Source organism: Saccopteryx leptura, chromosome X (assembly GCF_036850995.1).
Source record: "Saccopteryx leptura isolate mSacLep1 chromosome X, mSacLep1_pri_phased_curated, whole genome shotgun sequence".
NCBI lineage: Eukaryota > Metazoa > Chordata > Mammalia > Chiroptera > Emballonuridae > Saccopteryx > Saccopteryx leptura.
Window position 1 is genome coordinate 73,895,075 of NC_089516.1, and position 23,482 is coordinate 73,918,556.

General features: G+C 37.1%; 1 protein-coding gene across 4 annotated transcripts; it reads right to left on the minus strand.

Moving 5' to 3' along the window:
• Positions 1-381: 381 nt before the first annotated feature.
• Positions 382-22,953, minus strand: ITM2A (integral membrane protein 2A). 4 transcript variants are annotated; one of them, XM_066357266.1, is made up of 8 exons: positions 22,841-22,953; positions 13,720-13,791; positions 6,317-6,481; positions 2,792-2,923; positions 2,083-2,280; positions 1,737-1,847; positions 1,319-1,469; positions 382-1,155 (listed from the first exon to the last, which is right to left on the minus strand). In XM_066357266.1, the coding sequence occupies exons 3-8, from the start codon at positions 6,428-6,430 to the stop codon at positions 1,067-1,069; spliced, it is 795 nt and encodes a 264-aa protein (XP_066213363.1). In that variant the 5' UTR covers positions 6,431-6,481; positions 13,720-13,791; positions 22,841-22,953; the 3' UTR covers positions 382-1,066. The 4 variants fall into 4 exon arrangements, with proteins under 4 accessions (XP_066213363.1, XP_066213362.1, XP_066213364.1 ...); XM_066357265.1 differs by lacking the exons at positions 13,720-13,791; positions 22,841-22,953 and adding an exon at positions 6,725-6,860; XM_066357267.1 differs by lacking the exons at positions 13,720-13,791; positions 22,841-22,953 and having other exon boundaries at positions 6,320-6,598.
• Positions 22,954-23,482: the final 529 nt, after the last annotated feature.

The window sequence follows — 23,482 nt, forward strand, 5'->3', positions numbered from 1 at the left end:
AAATGGTTCAGTTGTGAGTGGCCCCAGATAGTCAGAGGATTGGCCCCAGACAAGGGTTGCCAGTGGATCTCAGTCAGGGATCATGCAGGAGTCTCTCTATCTCCCCTACTCTCACTTAAAAAAAATGTTTGAAATTGCTATGGTCTTGAAGGCTCTTACAAATAGTTGAATTTACATGTAAGTTAATTATGGTTTTTTTAAAAAAGAGTACTTGATATAACCTCATAAGAAGAGTAAAATATATGATATTATAATGTATAAATGATGGAGGCATAAGTAAGGGTAGAAACAAGCTCATTTTAGATCTATTATAGGTAGACAAAAGCTAAATAAGAAATGCTAATTCTCCACACTAAATATAATTCAAGTGAGAAACAGTAGTTAAATGCGGTAAAATTTATTATAGGGTTGTAGAATTCATACAACCTAAATTTCTTACAGCATTTGGCACTTCTACAGTTTTGTGGATTTCACATACAGGTATCAGTGAGAAAGAATCACTGCATTAGTGAAAATGACTTCTTTATAAAAATTTTTCACATGTAAGTTATATCTATTATTGAGCACCTAATAAAAATGCAAAGATGCAATTTTTAAATTCAAGAAAGTGGCACATACACAAAAATACCTTAACAATGGTTAGAGTTTTGACATGCTTCACAGAAAAAAAAGGTCAAAAACAAATTTAAATATTTATATTTCAAACATATTCTATAACTGAAAGAAGAGCTTACTTAAAAAAGAACACAAAGGATGGAATTTATATATTTGTCAGGATGTTAGGTGACATATTCATGCTGTTTTCAGAAATCTAAACCCTATAAATTCATAAGAAAAATATAAGAATTGTTTCATTTCAGTTTCAAACAAGCAATGCCAATTAAACTAAAAATGGACAAGAGCCTACAGTGGTTAGTAGGGTTCCCCCCTCCTTTAATTTTAGTATAAAGAATAGAGTAAATGCATGAGTAAATATCTTGATATTCCATACAATTTAATGTTGAAGTCATATTGTAAATATCTGACTTCTTATTACTAAGAATACTTTTTTTTTTTCTGTTGCTTCTCATTCCTGACAGATCTTGGTCTCAACAATAAATTCATTGGGGAAATGTCTAATCTTCCAGCATTTATCAATGGCACGTTTGTTGAAACCTATGAGAAAAAGCACAGCAAAAAGTGGTTGTTTAGTTTTGTGGAATTTATTTTGTGACATCTAGAATGGTTCTCCATTCCCCCGCCCTGCCACCCCATACTCCACCCTCACTTTCCTTCAAAGTCCCAAAACACAGGGTAAAAGAAGGAATAAATTACTTACCCAGTAAGAGATCTCTTCTGCGAAGGCGGAAGGACTTGCGGTTATTGCAAAGTTGGTAAATAAAGATGCCAAGGTTACTAACATCACGGATCTCCTCCACAGCTACCAGGTCTTCACGAACCACATAAGTGTGAGGCAGGGATTTGCCACTCTAAAAAAAAATAATAAAAACATTTAAAAAATAAATAAAAATAGACTAAAGTGAGAAATTCTTTAAAATGCTATTTAAATCCTTAATAGCAGATATACTTTTTGAAATAAACTGTTTTAAGGGCCCTTTTAGATTAACAGCATATTTTTATTTGAAAATTATTTCAATTAAATGGAATGTTTTGGCTCAAATCATTATTTTTTTTAAATGAGAAAGCAAAATTATTTGGAAATGCTTATATGAAAATCTGACATCCAAAATACATACTGCCAGTTTGCCAAAGAGCTCCACCAGATTTTTTGGAGGCAAAACAATAGAGGTATTGAGAGGCATCAGATAGCAGTTCCCCAGCAGCAAGTCCAAGTAAGCAGTCGTGCCCTGGTAAGAAAGGGGGAAGGGTGATCTATACATTATTGATGCTGTAGATTTTCCAAATGCCATTAAAATAAACAGCTGTATTTGTTCAAATTCAACTACTGTATTTTTAATAACAAAAGAACGAAAAACATCTTATTGCAAAAGTATGTACATTTATGAACAGATTTAATATTTGCCAAGTAAACTAAGACAAAATTGAAAATTCGCTAATAACTAAAAAGAATGAGAAACTCACCTTTTCGAAGTCATGAATAATTGCTGCAGGGTCACTATCAGAGAAACTGGGGACAGGAACATCAATGATGGCAATGTTGTCATCCTCTCTAATGTCAGCCTCCTCAGTCACAGGCAGGAAATAAGGCTCTCCTTCTTGAAGGGAATTTGCTGGGTCCTCAGAATCAAAGAAGCACATTTCTCCACGGTAGATGGTACTCTAGAAGACAAAAAGGAAGATTTAAAACCTTCTAATAATGCACCACTATGACATTTGAACCATTTTTCATGCTAGTATCAATTCATTGTACTATTTGACAAAGTGAGGGCTGTTTTTTCCCCTTTTAATTGGATTTTTGGGTTGACACTGGTACACAGTTCTACAAAACATCATCTACACACTGTAGTTGTGTTCACCACCCCAAGTGAAGTCTCTGCCCAACACCATTTATCCCCCTATATCCTCTTCAACCTCTCCCTCAATCATCAAACTGCTGCCCGTGCTCATGAGTTTTCTCTTTTTGCTCAAACCCTCTATTCCCTCACCCAAAAGGTGAGAACTGTTGATTACAGTTATCACTATGAAGACTAATCGATTTAATAAGGTAAAGGTAACTTGCAAACTTTCCCTAAATCTTCATTTCTCTGGTAAGGAACACAAAATAATTTAAGTTGCTACTAAATGTATAGCAATTAACAATCTAAATGATTATAATTGTAATTATTATTACCTTGGGCATGAAGTACTTGTAAATGCAAGCTCCACCAACAATAAATCCTGCTAAGATGAATGAAAGGCCTAAGAGGGTAAGCATGCATCTTCCAGAGGAGCCATCTTTTTCTTGGGTAGAAACACGAAGCTCCTATTTATTAAAAAACAAAAACAAAAACCATGTTGCACTTTTAGACACATAGTTGCTATTGTGTACAATTTATCTCTTTTGAAACCCAAGGTACTTTTAAGTGGTTTCATCTTAGCCTAAAATCATTTCAAGACAATTTTTGATGTTTAATAATTGTGAAAATCTTAAATTATATTTATCTTCCTCCTGGCATTTCCAAACCCAAATATAAATATTGAGTTGTTTCAAAATACATACTGCCAGAATCGGCTAAAATAACTGTCTGTGCAATGTTATCCTCTTTAAATAAATGGAAGTCACTACCTTTGGGATTCGTACGGAGATATAATTACTAATTTTCTGGCATATAATTATGTTTCTTTATTTTCATAAATCAACCTTTTTGCCAACTTAATGGTAAATTAATAACCTTTGATCTATTTATTAACTGATTTTCAGAAAAAAATGTTTTAATTACATTTTACAAGAAGAGTTCTATAAGGCACATATACAGTATGCCATTTTCCCCTATTTTAGAAATTTACATATTAAGGATGAGCTACATTTCATAATGTTCCTAATAGTAATAAGAAAGTAGGCTTCTTAACATCACTCGATGTTCTATAGCTGTGTATTGAATTAATCAAAAAGTATTTTCCAAGTTCTGGGCAAAACACTAGATTTTAATGTATAGCACTTGCCATAGTGAGACACAAAAGCTGTTTGTATAATAATAACTGTAAAATTCTGTTAAATTCATAATTTGTTTAAGATTTGGAACAAGAACTAAACAAACAAGTAACTGACTAATTCACTATTTTTTCTCAGGGTAGTGGGCCAAAGAATTCTCCAACCCCATTCTTATATGTCACATTATGCCCTAAGCAGCATTATTACTCAAAAGCAGAATAAATGAAGTCAACAAATCTAGTCTCTGTCAATAAAAGCTAAATCACACATACTGATATGTAAATAATTTTTTTTTAGTTTTTGGAAACTATTAACTCTATTCTATTATAACTGCTATAATATTTATGGGTCTTGAACTTCGATTACTGGTGGAAATAAATGATTATATTCTGAGGAGAGGCAATCATTTGGTAAATGGTTTGTTAAAGAAATTATTTTTATTTAAAATTCAAAGAAATTTGGTATTCACATTTTCTTAGTTAATTTTATTTAATGTCAAACCCTCTATTAATACTCTATAGGTCTTGGAGGTTTTTCCATGTCTAAATAATTTTCATAAATTTTAAATTATTTTTAGTAAAATCTAAACTAAGATTAACACTAAAAAGAAATATATATACACACACACACACACACAGTGAATTGTGAATCACTGTAATCTAGAGCGAGAAGCTTAGAAGTTAAATTTCAGATTATTAAACTGAGGTCCAGAAAGATGAAATGACTTATCTGTAACAGAATCACTTAATTTGAAGTTCTTACAGAAATTCTTTCTGTTGTTGTTACTAAGACAAGAAAAGAACAATTTGCAGTGCAATTTAATTTCTCCTTTGAAAAAGTCATGGAATTTTCAATTAAGCAAGATCTGAGCATTATATTCTCAATTTCATAAAATTTCCCACCATTGTAGGAATAAAGGATTTTTTTTTTCATTTAAATCTGTTGGGTTTCAGGGTGGTAAGGGTTGCCACTTACCATAGCTAATTTCTCTCTGAAATGTATTTTAAAATCATTGTACATAACTGTTGACCCATTATTCTATTGTGCTCAATCTCTAATAAACTGAGCAATTCATCACAATATACTCTGTCAAATATTAAAACAATATCTTATATAGTAGCCAGGTCAAAATCCTGTGGAAGCTTCTCCAACACCTATCAAAGAAATATAATCATAGTGCAAATATTCATTTTTGTTTATTCCTCATCATACCATAGACCTGGCAGAAGTATTACTTCCATATTAACTGACTCTGACTACAAGTCATGAAGTTTTTGATAGTGAAAAAGGATTACTGTGTGGCTATATTTAACTACTGGCATCTAATTAGACCTCCCAAAAATCTGAGTATGTTTCACTTACACAGTAAGTAGGACAATTACATATTTGACTATTTGACCTGTCATTTAATCAAAACCACAACAATGCATAATACACAAAAGCTAGTTTTATTGCTAGGTTAAATATTAAAAATTTATGTGATAAAAATTCTACATAAGTACATTAGCATTTCAAATTGTGTGCATAATCAAGTTTGACGGCATGAATTCTGGATTCACTCAAAGCACTTTTCAAATCCCTACTCTGAACACTAAAGTGAAAACTTTATGGAGAGAACAAGATAAGTTAGGGCAGATCTGCAAACTCCAACACTGCACAGATTTTCTAGAACAAGAAGAAAATACGATTGTCCCTTTTCAACATTGAGATTTTATTGAAGAAAATGAAGAATAGTTTATAAACAGTGAAAACATGTTAGATTTTTAAAGGTAATGGAAATTTGACTAAATAAATAATGGCTAACATTTTTTTTTTTTTTTTGAGAAAACTCTTACTTCCTGGCAACGTTAGGAGCTTAAATTACAAGGTTGGACGTCGGACAGATCTTTCAATGGGGAACAAGGCTAGAGGGTATATCGCTTAAAAAGGAAGTAGTAAAAGAAGAAAAAAGAAACGCTCAAAATTTCTTTTTACACAAGAGTGTTTTCTTTAGAAAATGCCACTGTGAAAACATATAAGACTCTGGCAGTAAGAGGAAACAGTAAAAATCCCAAATTCTAACTAAAACCAACCTAAATTTTGACAACTCCTTCACCGAAAGTTTAACCCCACTTATGACCAGGGAGAAATTGAAAATATGCACAGGCAAACACAAACACAGACTGCCCAAGCCATATCCTTCCAGTCATAGCGGCGCTTTGCTTATCCGCCCACCCTGCAAACACTCATTGATTCTACAAAGAGTTAGATAACGCAAAACTTCATACAAGTCAAAAAGAAAGAGAGTTTAACTCTCTGAGTGTCAGCTCCGCCCCTAAGGAGGTTATGTGGGTCCCTGGAGCTGGGGAGTGGCAGGGTGCCTCTTATTGACCCCCATTCGCTTACATGTTCCCCAAGACAATGTAACATGAGGTCCCAGGGATTCTCCTCACACTCCCTCCAGCATCACCCTTAGGTACACGGCGTGGTCTGGAATCAACAGAACGTGGCACGACGTGCGGAGATGCTAAGAGACCTGCAGCACCCCGCAAGCAGAATGTGGAGCGACTAGATGGTTCAGGGGAGACTTGGCAAACCCGAGGGACAATAATACAGAGGGAACCACTCAAGAATACTGGGGCAGCTTTCCTTTTGTCCTTGCACTTTCCCATTTTCTTCCTTGCAAACCACCCCTTCCCCATCTTCCCGACAGCCACAGGCAGTCAGGAGTGGATTGGGGACCACTACCTTGCCGGTCAGGATCTGGGCTCGGACGGTCCGGCTTACAAGGGCCTCCACGTCTTGCCGTGCTTCCTCTTTTTGCACCGCCGTGGGTGTGTTGAAGGCGATTTTCACCATGGTGAATCTTCGGGCTGCGCGGTAAGGCGCGGCTCGAATCAACGTCCTGGGCTGCAGGTTGGAAGAGAAGATAGCGCTAGCTCTAGCAGCACCTATTCTCTACGTCGTCTGCTGCTGCAAGCCTGGGGCTGGGGATACTTATGATGTAGTCCTAAACTGGGTGGAAGACCGTGGGCGGGCCCGAGGAGGGGCCTGGGGAGGAGAGGGAGGGGGTCCCAAGGCTGGGATCGGAGCGGGGGTGGTCCGTGATGGAATAGGAGACCTCATGGCCCTCGGGGGCTGAACATGCCTCACCTGCACTCCAGGCGTGTTCCCACACACTATCTGCGCCCTCAGATAAGAACAACACAGGAAGGAACCCTGCCTGTCGTGTCTTTCTGCCTCTGTTCAGGCCGCAGGAGCCCCTGACCTGGATTCTGTTTTCCCAAACCTGGGCCTGGCTCCCCGTGAGGCCGGGAATTTGAACTTGGCAGAAACTCCAGTTTCCTCAGCTCTGCACCCACCCCGGTCCCAAAAGTACAGTTTCATGACTTTTCTGTTGCTTTATAATAATACCTTCTCTTTAAAGAACACTGGAAGCCTGTTTATAGTTACTTGGTTCCTTCCCTCAATAATTTTTTCTTTCTTGGCATTTGTTTTGTAATTTTAATTTCCCAAACTAGATCAATGTTAAATCAGAATTATTGGACTCCTCCCTCTTCCACTTCACATTTTGCAGGCAAAACATGATGAAACACAAAGTAAGACAAAGTTCATAGTGAATCCCTAAAATAATCAATGTTTTTTCACACTCTCAGGTCAAGGATCCCAGAGTAACAATTCAGCCCAGAGTTTGTTTCTCTTCAACCACCAGCTGTGAAATCTGCAGGAAAAAGGAGGGGGGGTATGAATGCACCTCTGTGTTTAGGGATGTGGAAGTGTGATTAAAGGATACAGAATTTATCTATATATTAACCCAGCTCTGGTGGGAAACAACAATAATCTCAAAGGGATTGAGTTATAAATTATTAGTGGAACATTTACATTTTCAGCCAGTGTAATCATCTTTTTTCTTCACAATCAGTTCTCCCTGATTGGTGACATTGATAGAGAATCTCACTATGTGAAATTCATGCTTAGAAGTTTGATGACTGGGGCTGGTAGTGATAAAGAATTTATAAATAGTCTTGCTGCCAAAGCCACTAGAGTGGCTTGTTGTGTGAAAGCGGTTTAATACTTAAAAAAAAAATCCAGATTGTGCTGAGAATTCCCTATCTATTCACACGCTTATTAAAAAGACTTAAATATAAGAGTCACCACCCATTTATACAAGGAATTCCAGGTTGGAGTTTTTCCCACTGAATTACTCTGAAGCCCACAACCTGTTTCCACTGTTTGAGCTTTGTGAAGACAGCCTCTGTTTTCTCAGACCACAGATGGGAAGGTAGAGGGAGAAAACAGTGGGCAGCCTATGCTGTACACAGGGCCAGATGTTTGAGTTTGCATAGAAATATTAACATTTGTGTTCTTTCACTTATTCTGTGTTCAAGTCAGGCCACCATAATTTAACATATATCAGGCAAACTTTAGTGTAAGCTCAGGAAACCTCAACATCCTAAAATGTTTCTCCTTATAGGTACCTTCTGTTTTCCATCACCTTTATGACATATCAGCTTAGAGTCTATGATAGTCTGACCCTGTGATCCACATCATACAGATGGCTGAACAAATTGTTTCTTCTATGCAGTTACCTACCAATTGCAAAGTGCTAGTTGATATAGTAATGCATTATCTTATCTTATCTTCCCTGAAAGATGGCCAGGCAAAAGGGGCAGGGATTATTTCCATTTTACAGATGTATAGTTCCAAACTCTAGTAACAACCAAGCAACTATATGATTAGTTGTTGGGTATGTGACATTGAACTTGCCATCTCATCTGTTTGGGACTTAGTTTCTTCTTAAGCAGAGTGGTGTGATATTTTCATCCCATTGCTGTGAGGACCATTTAAGACAGGGGTGGGGAAAGTTTTTGGCTGAGAGAGCCATGAACACCACATATTTTAAAATGTAATTCCGTGAGAGCCATACAACGACCCATGTACGTTACGCATTATCCAATAAAAATTTGGTGTTGTCCCGGAGGACAGCTGTGATTGGCTCCAGCCACCCACAACCATGAACATGAGTGGTAGGAAATGAGTGGATTGTAATACATAAGAATGTTTTATATTTTTAACGTTATTATTATTTTTATTAAAGATTTGTCTGCGAGCCATATGCTGCCATCAAAAGAGCCACATCTGGCTCACGAGCCATAGGTTCCTGACCCCTGATTTAGGATAATGCAGGAAGACACATTTTAAGTATGAAAAGGCTAGGACAGTCTCTAACGTACTCATATTTCAAGGTTATAAGAATGATCTATTTTTATAAAATCTTTTAACTATCTTTTAGCTTCTAAAGCTGCTGCAGAACAGACATCTGGGGTCAGAATTCTAAGAATAGTCTCATAAATTGACATTTAACTCTCTATTGGATTTTGTAACTTTGGCCATCTTTAGTTTACTTATGCCATGCCCCCTTTTAGGAAAGTCACCAATACTTATGTAAGGCATAAGTTAGCGGTTACAGCTGGTACCCTCTCAATATAAATAAGCAATACTGTATTAGAATCATAAAGTAGCGACAACACCCATTGTTAGTGTACATTTCAGGAAGAGCATATAGCTCCTGAATGGTTTTTGAATTTCAAAATATAATCTGCCACTTTTTTATTGGGCTGAAACTAGTAGTGAACATATTTCTATCTACTAAAAATAATGTTCCTATTGGCTAAGCTCTTTCCTGTACTCTCTTTTTCCCAGCAACAACTTTTTCTTTCTCAGAATCAATTCTTTTCACTTTCTTGTATTTGGAAACTGTCAGGATCTGGCTGCCATGCTGATTTCAGCTTACATTGTTAATCATGTCTGAATGCTCACCATTCAAGTTTATAAATGACTTCCCTGTTCTCACATGCCAGATGATGACTAAATAATCACAACTTGGACTAAATGGAACATGGCATACAATCAGATGCCAAGCAACAATATAAATACTCTTTGGATGATGTGAAATGACCAAAAACTTAATAACACAAAAATAAGGCTACTTGTGGTATCATGATAACATTCGTTCATTAAATTATTTATATATTTGTCAAATATTTACTAAAGATCTGTCTTGTGCTGTGATTAGCAATGAGAATGCTGTGGTGAAAACTTTGCCCTTATATAGCATATTATCACTGCCCCCTTGGCAATGACATATTTGTCACAATTTTTCCATTTTTTGGAGAGGGAACACTGGTCCTGTGCTATGGAATAGGATGTAGTAATTTTACAAAGCAGCAGAGTAGTTCCACTCACCACCAATGATACTAAGAATGTTTAAATTCCTAGCTCATCTACAATGACTTCAGATCCAGCATTCTATTTAAAATTATTAACATGACAGCAAGTTGAATTAGGAAATCAGTTAGGAGGCACTCCCTATTCTAGGTGAGAAGTGGTAGAATAAATTCATGATTTCAATAGTTAAAATAAAGAGACACCATCCAGAGGTATTTTGGAGCCACACTTTATAAGGTCTGGTGCAAGAATAGATCATACAGAGAAAAAAAAAAACTTAGAAAAATAATTCTGTTTGGAATAAAAGGGAACTCAAGATTGGGGGAATGATGGTGCCCTTGATAACAATACTATACCTTTGTTGAACACGTTATAAGCTAGACTTCTGTGTTCAGCCCACTAAACTGATTATGTCATTCAATCTAACTAACACACTGTAAGGTATTATTAAATCCCTCAATTTATTGATGAAAAAACTGAATTTCCAAGGGGTTAGGTAACTTGCCCAAGATCAAATTTTATCCTAGGTGGTCTGATTCTAGTGTTTATACTCTTAAACACTATATTGTCTGGCTAATATTAAAGAAAATGGAATATTAAGAAGGAAGCTAGTAGCCCTGGTTGGCTGGCTCAGCAGTAGAGTGTCGGCCTGGCGTGTGGAAGTCCTTGGTACAATTCCCAGTCAGGGCACACAAGAGAAGTGCCCATCTGCTTCTCTATCCTTCCCCCTCTCCTTTCTCTCTGTCTCTCTCTTCCCCTCTCGCAGCCAAGGCTCCATTGAAGCAAAGTTGGCCCAGTCACTGAGGACAGCTCCAAGGCCTCCCCCTCAGGTGCTAGAATGGCTCCAGCTACAACTGAGCAATGCCCCAGATGGGCAGAGCATCTTCTCCTGGTGGGCATGTTGAATGGATCCTGGTCGGGTGCATGCAGGAGTCTGTCTCACTGCCTCCCCGCTGGTTTGAAAGCAAGAAAAATAACCAATATATTCTCTAGGGAAATGAAGCATGATTCCCTGCCTATATTGCAGATTCCTGACTAGCTTTTTCTTCAGGACTAAAATCATTTGACACCCGAGTAAAACTTTGCTAGCTATAGACTATTCATTTTAAAGCATATTTCCCCTGAGTTGTGCAGTTGCTTTTAGCATCAGAGAAGCAGACAGGGAGAACTGGCCAGCCATCTGTTTCTGGTATAATTCCAAGAACTTGGTTTTAATCTTTAAAGGGTCAGGCCATTTTCTACAGCCACTATTTCTTTGTATAGGAGGCTCATTACTGGGAGGAGAGCTAGAGCTTCACACAGTGTAATAGAGAGCAACTCACTTTCTGGAACAGATTCTTATTTCTTGACTCCATTTAAGGATGCAACATTTTCTTAAATATAAGAATAGATTTCAATCTCTCTCCACAGTGACGTGGTCTTAGCTTCAAGATGAAGATTAAAGTTGCCTTACCCTAATTTCTAGAAGTCACCTTTTTTTTTCATTAAGAGTAACTAAAAAATCTAGTGAAATTATTTGCACTTTCAAAGCACCTGTTTAAAACTGTAAAAATTCTTATCCTGTTGCAGAATAACTGGGGAATTTTTAAAATAGAGTTATGAATCAATATCTGAACATTTTTTATCTGATCAAACTTTACAGAAAGTCTCAGTCTTGAGTAATCCAAGGGACAAATTCAAGTCATGCTTCAGGATTTCTTTGAAGAATGTCCAAGTGGTTCAGTTGTCTTATAATATATTACTGATTAAATAATAAGATGTCTTTCTAATTTTATAGTTATATTCTTATTCAATGAAAGCATAAACATTTGTATTTTAATTAATGATTATTAAGTCAGATATTATTTTTACTCTAATAATTAGTTTTATTGGGAGCTCAACATATTATGCTCTTAGTTTAGATGTAAAGAACACACAATTCGCCTGACCAGGTGGTGGTGCAGTGGATAAAGCATCGAACTGAGATGCGGAGGACCCAGGTTCACAGCCCCGAGGTCGCTGGCTTTAGCATAGGCTCATCAGTTTGAGCACAGGGTTGCTGCTTGAGCATGGGATTATAGATATGACCCCATGGTCAATGGCTTGAGCCAAAGGTCCCTGGCTCTGCTGTAGCCCCTCCCCCCAGTCAAGGCACATGTGAGAAAGCAATCAATGAACAACAAAGGTGTCTCAACAAAGAATTGATGCTTCTCATCTCTCTCTCTTCCTGTCTGTCTGTCTCGTCTCTTTCTGTCCTTTTCTCTGACTCTGTCAAAAAAAAATAAAGAACACACAATTCCAAATTGTTTTATGACATGTAAATAAACTTGATTGCTTTCCAAATGCAATTTTGTTTTTGATTTTTATTTCACTATTTTTAGGTTAACTCTAATGTAATCATATTTCAAAGCCTTTAACTTTTTTTTCAAAGTATGATGGCATATTTTAAATATTAAGGCTAAAAAAAGCATACACAGTAAAAAATTCTCTAAGCTACATTGTTGTCAGGTAAATGACACAGTCAGTTCCAACAAATTAAGTCAGATCATGATTGTAAAATCCTGGTTGACAATTTTCTAACCTAAATTCAAATTCATCGAACATGCTGCTTATATTTTAGTGTGTTTGTCATGTTTCTATTATAGAGCAAAAGGGAATTCTTGTACAAAGGAACACTGTAGTCTGTGAGTTTCTGTACCATTTTGCATCAACACATCAATTATATTCTTGACTTGCAAGTTAGGAGAATTATCTTCTGAGAATTTTAGTATTTTTGTTTTAGCAAGTAAATTTTGTAATTCCCTCCACCATATTAAGAAAAATCCTATGTAAATTGTCTACACGGTCTGGGAAGGATGTGGTCACTTCTATGTTTTGTTTGTGCTGCAATTAAATAAAACAAGTTACTTTGTCCCTAATATTGACATTGGGATTTACAACATAAAAGATTCTACCAAATGGGGAAGATAAGAATAGTGGCATTTATAATAGAAATGGTTGCTTAAACAAATACCAACATTCATTATAAATATGTATAGTCTTTTCCTTCTTCCCAGTATGATGTTACTCCTTGACCTTTAAGCTGTGAGAAGAACTTCTATTTATCTGGGCTATGAAATGCTTAATTTCCCATTTCTGTCAACCTTGCAAGGCAGCTACAATGTATACTATCCTGATGTACTCTTATTTAGTCTCCCTTTCAGCAACCTTTTTGGTCGAAACTTTTAGTTCACTGACGTTGATTGATATATTACTTGGTTGTTTATTTATGAATAACTTGAAAATCAGTTCTCAATTGATGCCAAGATTTGTTATTGAACAACAATGAGAAATTCACAGAAAAAAATACATGTATATTTAAAGGTGACACAGGAGGTCAGTTTACTCATGAGTAAAGTACAATATTTTATACAATTTTGAACATGGATAAATTTGGAAGAGGAAGTGAGGGTTTATTAACAATAATATTCAATACATACTATGATAAATGTACTGAGACTGTAGACAGATTGTGCCATCTGCACAGCAATTTCTTCCAAATACAACTCTGCCAGAAAAAACAAACAAACAAAAAAACATTGAATTCCAAATCTGCATCCCAAATATAGCCAAAAGTCTTTCCCCAGCAATTCAAAGTAAAGGTAACTATAATTGTTTGTATAAGAAATTCAAAGAAGTTAAAAAAGTCTCCCAACAAATCAACTAAGCACATAATTTGTTTCTCTGTGTATGTTTTAATGAGCATATTCTCTTGAGAATAGTGTTTCTAAATCATACTTTCATCTTAAGCATCCAAAAAAAAGTTATGATGAAACTCTCCAAAGCACATCTATTATATTTTGTGTGTTGATAGTTTATAGCATATGATAGTAAAGTTCTCATCACAAACTGGACCATAAACTAAAACAATATTGACATTGCTCTTAATCATTAGTCCTTACATTGTCCTCTTCATTTTCGTGTTTTCTGTGTGCAAGGGTTTTCTCTGGTGTTTTTACTTCTGGCTTGCCTGCCTGGAAAAGAAAGGCAGAACTAGTTTTAAGTGACAAATCAAGTCTCAGTACTTCTGCAGAAATGGAAAGTGATTCTGGGACTCACTTATGCTTATAAATAATTAACTAAATTTGTATGATATACTATTATAAATAGTGTCTTGTTTATAGTCAATTCCACATATATCTATCTTTTACATCTATGAGCCCTCACATTTGAATCTTTTCCAGTGTTTAGTCTTTTGCTTGTACAAAGAGGAGGCTCAATAAAATTGTTGAATTGAACTAAAACTGAAGTTCATAAGCAAGCAAAAGGTTTACATAAGCAAAATGTAAACCTCATTAAGTAAAGCAGATGGGACCAGCTCTGCCTCCATCCCTCCACTCCTTAGGATTTCCACATAGACTTTTCTCCTTCGAGATGGCTCCAGTTGATACTCATGTGATTTCATTAGTTGGAATGTCATTTTTAAATTTGATGAGATACTGTATGACTTATAGTGCACCTTGTCTTGGAACCATGCAAATCCTGAGGAAGTCTTAAGTACAACCATCTTCTTAAAGATAAGTACAGAGCGCCTGACCTGTGGTGGTGCAGTGGATAAAGCGTTGACCTGGAAATGCTGAGGTCACCAGTTTGAAACCCTGGGCTTGCCTGGTCAGGGCACATATGGGAGTTGATGCTTCCAGCTCCTCCCCCCTGTCTCTCTCTCTCCCTCTCTCTCTCTCCTCTCTAAAATGAATAAATAATAAATAAAAAAAATTTAAAAAAAAAAGTTCTCTCTCCTAAAAAAGAAAAAAAAAAAAAGATAAGTACAGAACAAAAAATCTGTTCCTCCATGGCCCTCTCTTGGAACACAGTTCTCCCATTATTTTACCTCCACCAACACGAACTTCATGTACTCTTTCTTCTGTTATCCAATGACACTGCATGTATGTGACTGTATTTCATCTCCATAACTATATTAGACAGTATTTCTAAAGAACGGGGCCAGAGCCTCATGCTTTATATCTACACAGTGTCTAGCACAGGGGTCGGGAACCTATGGCTTGTGAGCGAGATATGGCTCTTTTGATGGCTGCATCTGGCTCGCAGACAAATTTTTAATAAAAATAATAATAACATTAAAAACATAAAACATTCTCATGTATTACAATCCATTCATTTCCTACTGCTCATGTTCATGGTTGTGGGTGGCTGGAGCCAATCACAGCTGTCCTCTGGGACAACACCAAATTTTTATTGGATAATGCGTAAGGTACACGGGTCCTTGTATGGCTCTCATGGAATTACATTTTAAAATATGTGGTGTTCATGGCTCTCTCAGCCAAAAAGGTTCCAGACCCCTGGTCTAGCATGAGTCTGAGCAAATACCTAGCCAATATTCAACCAAACTCATTGATTGTGTTAGTTGTTGGTTGTTGACACCTGCTTCTCTTTAGGAAGAAAGAGGAAGCAAGTAAGTGGAAAATTAAGGGGGCTTTATATTGTCTTTACAATCTCATGCCTCCACTCTACCACTTAAAAATTTTTCAGTAACCTTTTGATCTTCCCAACTTTATGTTATTTCGAAAATACAGAAATATATGAATTCTATTCTTCTGAAGATGTTTGAAGTCTTTAGCAATAGAAAAGTAATAAATGTCATCACTATCGAATGACATCAGTTTTACATTTTTTACTTCACTTGAGCCTACAAAATGTTATATACATCACAGCAGAACTTACCAACTTTCAAACATTTTTTTACAACCAATAAGCTTTTGATAATGTGAGTCATTTTGGTGAGCCAAATGGATTTTCTTTTATATTCTTCCTCCTGAGTTGAACTGAACCCCTGGTAAGTCTACTCCATAAGGCAAAACTGCCCCAGATCAGACAGAATACACTCAACCTGTGGCTCTGAGATTCCAGACAGAAGAAGTACACTGCTCCTAGATTCACCAGTAGAGGGAAAACTTCCTGGTGTTGTGGTAGGGAGAAAATAAAGATGGATGAGGGCAAAATGCAGAAAATTCTTTTCTAGGCAATTCTACCTCTACATGAAAACATTAGCACTGGGAAATAAATGTTCATCTCTAACACCTACCTCATTGCTTATTTTTAAAGTTTTTATCCATGAAAGTAAAATTGACATGCAACATTATGTTAGTTTCAGGTATAAACATAATGATTCAATATTTGTATATATTACAAAATGATCACCACAATAAATCTAGTTAATACTTGTCACCATACATAGTTAAAGATTTATTTCTTGTGGTAAGAATTTTTAAGATCTACTCATTGACTTTCAAATATACAATATAGTATTATTAATATAGTCACCATGCTGTACGTTACATCCCCATGATTTATTTATTTTAAAACTGGAAATTTGTACCTTGTTACCTCCTTTACATATTTCTGCTACCTCCCATCCTTCACCTATGAAAATCACCAATGTGTTTTTCACATCTATGAAGTTTTTGTGTATGAGTGTGTGTGTGTTTCACATTCCACATGTAAGTAAAATCATACAATATTTGTCTTTCTCTGTTTAACTTATACCACTTAGAATAATGCTCTCAAGTTCCATCAGTATTTTCTCAAGTGGCAATATATTATTTTTTATCACTGAGTATCATTCCATTATATAAATGTAGATATAGATTATAGATATATAAATATTCTAATTTATTTATATATTTATATATTATATTTTCTTCATTCACCTGTTGATGGACACTTAAGTTGTTTCTATATTTTGGCTATTGTAAAAGTAATGTTGCAATAAACATGGAAGTGCATATATTTTTTCAACTTAGTGTTTTTGTTTTCTTTAATTTATTTTCTACATGAAGTAGGGTTAATCACTGAGAAGTAGAATTGCTGGATCATATGATAATTCTATTTTTAATTTTTTGAGGAACTTGCATACTATTTTTCCAAAGTGGCTACATTAATTTACACTCCCATCAACACCAAACAAAGATTCCTTTCCTTTCTTATCATCTCCAACATTTGTTATTTGTTGTCTTTTTGATAATTATCATTCTAACAGGTGTGATATTATATCTAATTTTGGCTTTAGTTTGCATTTCCTGATGATGAGTGATATTGTCTTTACATGTAAATATTGGCCTATTAAATTTTTTATTTACTGATTTTTAGAGAGAAGAGAGAGGAAAGAGAGGAGAAGCAGGAAGCATTAACTCATAGTAGTTGCTTCCTGTATGCACCTTGACTGGTCGAAGCTGGGTTTCAAACTGTGACCTCAGTGTTCCAAGTCACGGTTTTATCCTCTGCACCACCACAGATCAGGCAATATCAAACTTCTGTATGTCTTCTTTGGAATAATGTATATTCAGATTCTCTAGCCACTTTGAAAAAACATATTGTTTCTTTGTTATCGAGAACTTTTATTTTTCATATTACCTTTTATTGGCTATATGATTAACAAATATTTTGTACCGTTTAGTTGATTGTCTTTTCATTTTGTTAATGGTTTCTATTGCTCTGCAGAAGCTTAGTAGTGTGATGCAGTCCCACTTGTTTTTACTTTTCTTACCGTTGTTTTTGGTGTTAAGTCCAAAGAACCATCACCAAGACCTACATTAAGGAGCTTACCAACTGTGCTTATTTTCTAGGATTTTTTGTGGTTTCAGGTCTTATATTTAACTCTTTAATACATTTTGAATTAATTTTTGTATATGGCATAAAATAAAGGTCCAGTTTCATTATTTTGTATGTGGCTGTACAGCTTCCCCACATCATTTATTGAAAAGACTGTCTTTTTCCCCCTGTATAATTTTGGCTCCTCTGTCATAAATTAATTGACCATATATGTGTGGATTTATTTGTGGGCTTTCTTCTTTTTTAATTTTTTTATTGATTTGAGAAAGAGAGAGAAATCAACTCATTGTTCCACTTAGTTGTACACTTATTGATTACTTCAGTGAGTGGGATGACACTTTATCCACTGAGCTACCTGGCCAGGGTTTTTCCATTATGTTCCATTGGCTTATGTGTCTCTATTAATGACAATGCTATATTGTTTTGATTACTAGATCTTTGTAGTATAGTTTGAAATCAGGGAGTGTGATGTTTCCAGCTTTGTTCTTCTTTCTCAAAATTGTTTTGGCTGTTTGTTGTCTTGTTGGTCCACACAAATTTTAGGATTTTTTTTTTCGAATTTTGTGAATCAGAATTCTGATTCAGATTGCATTAAATCTGTAGATTGCTTTGGGTAGAATAGTTATTTTAATAATATTATTTTTCTAATACATGAACTCAGAATTGGAATATTTTTTCATATACCTGTATCTTGTTCTGTTTATTTTATCAATATTTTAAAGTTTTCAATGTGAAAGTCTTCTACCTCTTTGTTTAAATTTATTCTTAGATATTTTAGTCTTTGATGCCTTGTAAAAAGAGATTTGTTTTCTTCATTTCTCTTGCTGATAGTTCATCATCGGTCTATAGAGATGCAACAGTTTTCATGTATTGATTGTGTATCTGCAAATTTACTGAAATAATTTTTTAGTTCTAACAGTGTTTTTGTGCAGTCTTTAATGTTTTCTATATATTACATAATGTGATCTGCAAGTAGTGACAGTTTTAATTTATTTATAATTTGTATGTCATTATTCATTTATTTATTCATTCATTCATGTATTTTTCTTAATTTTTCTGGCTAAGACTTCCAATACTACACTGAATAAAAGTGCTGAGAATGAGCCACAACTTCACCTCCTTTTGACTGGTGTGGAAACTGAGGCTCTGAGGGATTGTTCAGTCACACAATCAGGATGTGTCAGAGCTTGGGCTGGAATATCTGTCTTTTAACTACAAATTCAGTTTCCTATACACTACACCATGCTACCTTAGAGTACAACAGATGTCCCCTGCTTTTACCACCAGTATCACATATCATGGTAACAGTCTGAAAATATGACCTGTAGTGCTTACTATTTGAGACTTTCAACTCACAAAGGGATTTTATGTAAACCAATACCGATACCATGAAAATTTCTAAAGCAGACCATGAGAAAGTTTTCTAAGAGAAATTTCACATATGGGCATGAGAACATTTTACTTTTCCCTACAGCATAGTTACACGTAACATCAGTAGTCAAGACAGTGTTCCTTGGTGTAAGTAAAGGAAGACAATTTCAGTCTTGCAGGACTTATCAAGAAGAAAACCAATCACATCTTAAAAGAAGAACACAATCAGTGCTTCTTATCTCTGTTCATTCTTTTAGGCAGTCTAGAGTAAAGGTTATAAGCACAAATTGAAATCTTTCTTAGAGGTTTCTCAGCAGACTTTCCCTGATATCTCTTTGGCCAGACTGCATCATATACTCATTTGTATAACAATTATTGACAAGGAAAATAAAAGGAATTCCCATTATTGGCTAAGTCCGTTCAAAACTCACTGTGGTCTGAAGGAAAACCAGGTTTTGTGGGGTAGACAAAACTGGGTTTCCTGTGACTATGAAGAAGGGTAACTATTACAAAGTAAGCAACCAGTAATACTCTTATGATTCTTTCCAGAAAAAAAATGTATAAACATTATCATCAGTGAAATCATATGGAGTCTTATCAGTAAATTATTGCAATTGTAGGACTCTTCTAGGCAGAAAAACTACTCAGAAATTCTTCTTTTAGGTCTTACATTTTTGTACATAAACTACTCTCATTGTAATAGTACCAGTTTTAATGTACCTAAAATGTTTTGGTTCTATAATTCATAGGTCTTTAGCACATTTTTGCCTACAAACACAACTACAAAAAATACAGGCTCGGGTGCATGATTGAGGAAATACAGCTTTGTTGGACTTAAAAAAATGTCCAAATAATTTTCAGATTTGAGTTTTCAACAATTTTAGTCAAATGAAATCTCAACTTTGGATTCTGAAGGAGTCAATTTTTAAAACATTGTTTTCTTAAATTATTTTATAAAAGACATTTAACAATGTGAAGTTTTAACCTTTTTGTTTGATTTGTGTTTTTTTTCTTAAAAGAAAAACTAGTGCTTTATTAACAACTATAATTAAAACTACAAAATACATTATGTGACTTTAAATTTTGATGGTATCAATTTTATTTTTAAAAGTGACACTTCTTCAACAATATACAGGTAGTACTGGTAACAGTTTCTATTTGTGCTTAATTTCATAATGCAAGTAAGATAAACTTGCTCTTATTAGTGGCTCAAATTATATAAATTAATGTAAAATCTCCACCTTTTAGTCTAAGAGGAATAAAGTGAAAAAACAGGTTGAGTGACAAGGAATCCAGTGGGGACCAAATGCCTAAAAACTCAGAAAACTTTTGCCAAAACAGATCATCCACATGGCATCAGAATGCTTTTGCTAAAACAGATCATCCACATGGCATCAGAGCATTTCTACCCAGTTCAGGAGATGTCAAAGCTAACATAGTCTTTTTGAATGGAGATTTAACTGCATTCATATTAAAATAAGAACTTTGTGCAAGCTGGTAAATTTAAACTTGGAAGCAAATAGCTGAAACCTGCTAGAGGGAGGGCAGATAATACTGAGAGTTTAGATTTAAGAATTTCTTAGGACAGCAGATATTATCCTTTTAATATGAATTCTATGACTTTATTGCACAGGCTAGTTTTTGTGGACAAGTCTTGCCGGGGGCGAGGACGACAGAGATGCAAAGAACCGACTCCAGGTACCAGGTTCAGTGACACAGATCCACTTTATTCAGGAAGTAAGCTAGCTTATATACATGGGTTCAGCTTATAGGATGTTACAGCGTGTCCTTCATAGCCAATGGCTGAAAAGATCAGGGAGCTGTGTGGTTGGCACTGAGTCACTTCCTTAAAGTGGGTGAGCTCCCTTCCTGGGTGTGCCCAGGAGGCTTCTGGGAGCTGGAGTATTCTCACAGCATTGCATCAGCCACAGCTGCTAGGAATGTGCTCTGCACTCCACCCACATCTCCCCCTTCTCTTTTAATTAAGGCCAGTTGGACTTGATGAATGACAGCTTGCTGTTGTAGCTTCTGAATGCTATGCATTATGCAACGGAACCCTAGTAGAACTAAAACAACTATAATACCTATTATACTATATGCTAACAGATTAGCTGGATTAAACAATGAGGTAAGCTTCTGTAATGTTTGACTAGTTAGGAAATAGAACGGAGGTCTTAAACAGGGGATTCCTCCTAGGGATCAGGATGTCATTTCCCTCCCATTGTGTTACAGAGACCTTCTAGGTGCCGTTAAACACAGTTCTATTTTGATTGTAAAAAATGTACGTAGGTCCATGCATGCCCCCTTCCCCCAAAGGTCCCAGCATCCAAACACGAAACAGATGGCTTGCCATGGGCTGCATACTGCATATGGTTGCAAGGCACATTACACAAATTACAACAACATGACAAACTATACAATTTCAACAATTACAAAGGTACATTTCACCAGTCTCTGAGCACTTAGCCCAAACCACAAAATGTCCTCGGCCTTCTTTCTAGCCATGGGAAAAGCTTCCTGGGGCAGGGGATGGCCTACAGCTAAGCCGCTCCCCACCCCCATCAGGGTATTTCACATTGTCCAAAATCCGTAAGTCCATCTAACAAAGGAGCCAGTGCCTACTCCGGTCGTTGTCCAGGAAATCAGTCCATGCACATGAGGTGTCAGCCACCCCCCTCATCCCTGCTGTCCTGGCAAGTCTTACACTGTCCCAAAGAGGAGCACATGGCATGGCAGCCAGCATTTCCATCTCTGCTCCAGAGAGCATGATGGCATTCACCCCTATGTCACAAAATGTCAGCGAACCCACCAGTAGCTTAGCAGGCACTCCCTGCCATTCCAGTAGCCACTTGGCAATGCAAGCCTGGCTTTCGTTCATCCTCCCACCACAGCTGCTGCCGTTTACCTTCTGGAGTCTGCAAATCACAACCCCAGCCCAATTCTCCTCATCCTCTAAAGATGAACTGAAAACACCAGCTCGTGCTGCCAGGCTTAAGCCCCAGGCTGCCACTACCTGCGTCTGAGAGTCAGCGGTTACTATAGTACACATAAGCACCAGAGCCTAGGGGCCCATCAGGGGCAATTCTCTTGGCCTGCCCCGCCAAAGCCTCCACATCCCCCCAGGTGATGGGGTGTGCATGCCGGCCATGAGATCTTCTTCTGGAGTGCAGAAGACCTCCATCCCTCAGGCATAGTCGGTGTGGAGAAGGCCAGGGCTCTGGCTTTCGACTGGTGAAAACTGAACCACTTAGTGGGTGCCCAAGAAACACTGTCAAGCAGGTTGGGGGGTTCCTGGGATCCAAATTGGCTGAAAAACACAAGCATAACCTCTCCCTTGTGTTAGAAGAGGGTGTGATCCCTGCCACTGTGCCGTGGCTGGGTCCTTCCAGCATCATTTCAGGGCAGGGAGAGAGAGAGTGAGAGATACAGAAAAATAGACAAGACGGACAGAGAGAAAGAAAAAAGACACATGGGGGCGTATAGGCTGGCCCATGGGTCTGCAGCAGGAACACGTGTTGGAGAAAATGGTGTCTGAGAGGCTGGGGTGGGGCATTCGGCCCCGGCAGGGAATGCGGAAGTAGCGACTTCCACTTTTTCCGGCTGCAGAGCTGATGGCACGGTTAGCAATTCGGTTGGTTTCATTTCTGCACACTCAGTCGCTATTTTGTCAAAATCGGAGGCTAAAGTGCTTTTCTCCTCAGTGGAGGGGGGCGAATAGGGAGATAGGGGCTCCTCAGAGAGAGGTAGCCTGCAATATTTTTGACACTGGTGGAGGATCCCCAGGAGGAGCACTGGTCAGGCAGGCATGTATTGCTAGCAGGGCAGGAATGAGGCCGAGAGGGAAGGTTTGTCCCCCATGTACTTTGGCCGAACGAATGCTCTGGAAAGCTCAGGCCCAAGTATTGGGGTTCCAAAGAGGCACATCCCGGAGCCAAGGGTTGAAACCTGAGAGGATTTCCCAGTACGTACAAAGATCCTTTTCACAAACTTTAACTCGCCTACTCTGCAATAGGGCATGCAGGGCTCGAGCCTATGGGGCTCGAGAGTGGGGGAGAAGGTTTCCCATTGCAGAGGGTCACTCACCCGTCCCTTGGATGCTGGTTAGGTCCCTGCCCCACATTGGGCACCAGTTGTGGACAAGTCCTGCCGGGGGTGAGGATGACGGAGACGCAAAGACCCAACTCCGGGGACCAGGTTCAGTGACGCAGATCCACTTTATTCAGGAAGTAAGCTAGCTTATATACATGTGTTCAGCCTATAGAGTGTTACAGCATGTCCTTCATAGCCAATGGCTGAAAAGATCAGGGAGCTGCGTGGTTGGAGCTAAATCACTTCCTTAATCCAGGCGATCTCCCTTCCTGGGTATGCCCAGGAGGCTTCTGGGAGCTGTAGTATTCTCACAGCATTGCATCAGCTGCAGCTGCTAGGAGTGCGCTCTGTGCTCCACCCACAAGTTTTTAACTGGTAATGAAACTATGAGAGCAACAATAGATTACTCTTGTGATATTTTTTCCTACTAATTGGAAAGAAAAATACCTGTAGTATTTTCAGCATCTTCTCTTGTATGGATAAACTTACTGGAATAGGACAGTAGATTTAGGAAGATTTCAAAAGTAGGCAGTAGAAGTCAAAACATGTAAGAAAAATATCAGAGGACTGAAAACATAAGAATAAGAAGTCAGCGTCAAAGACATTTGGGAACAGTCCATGAAAACTAGCTGCATG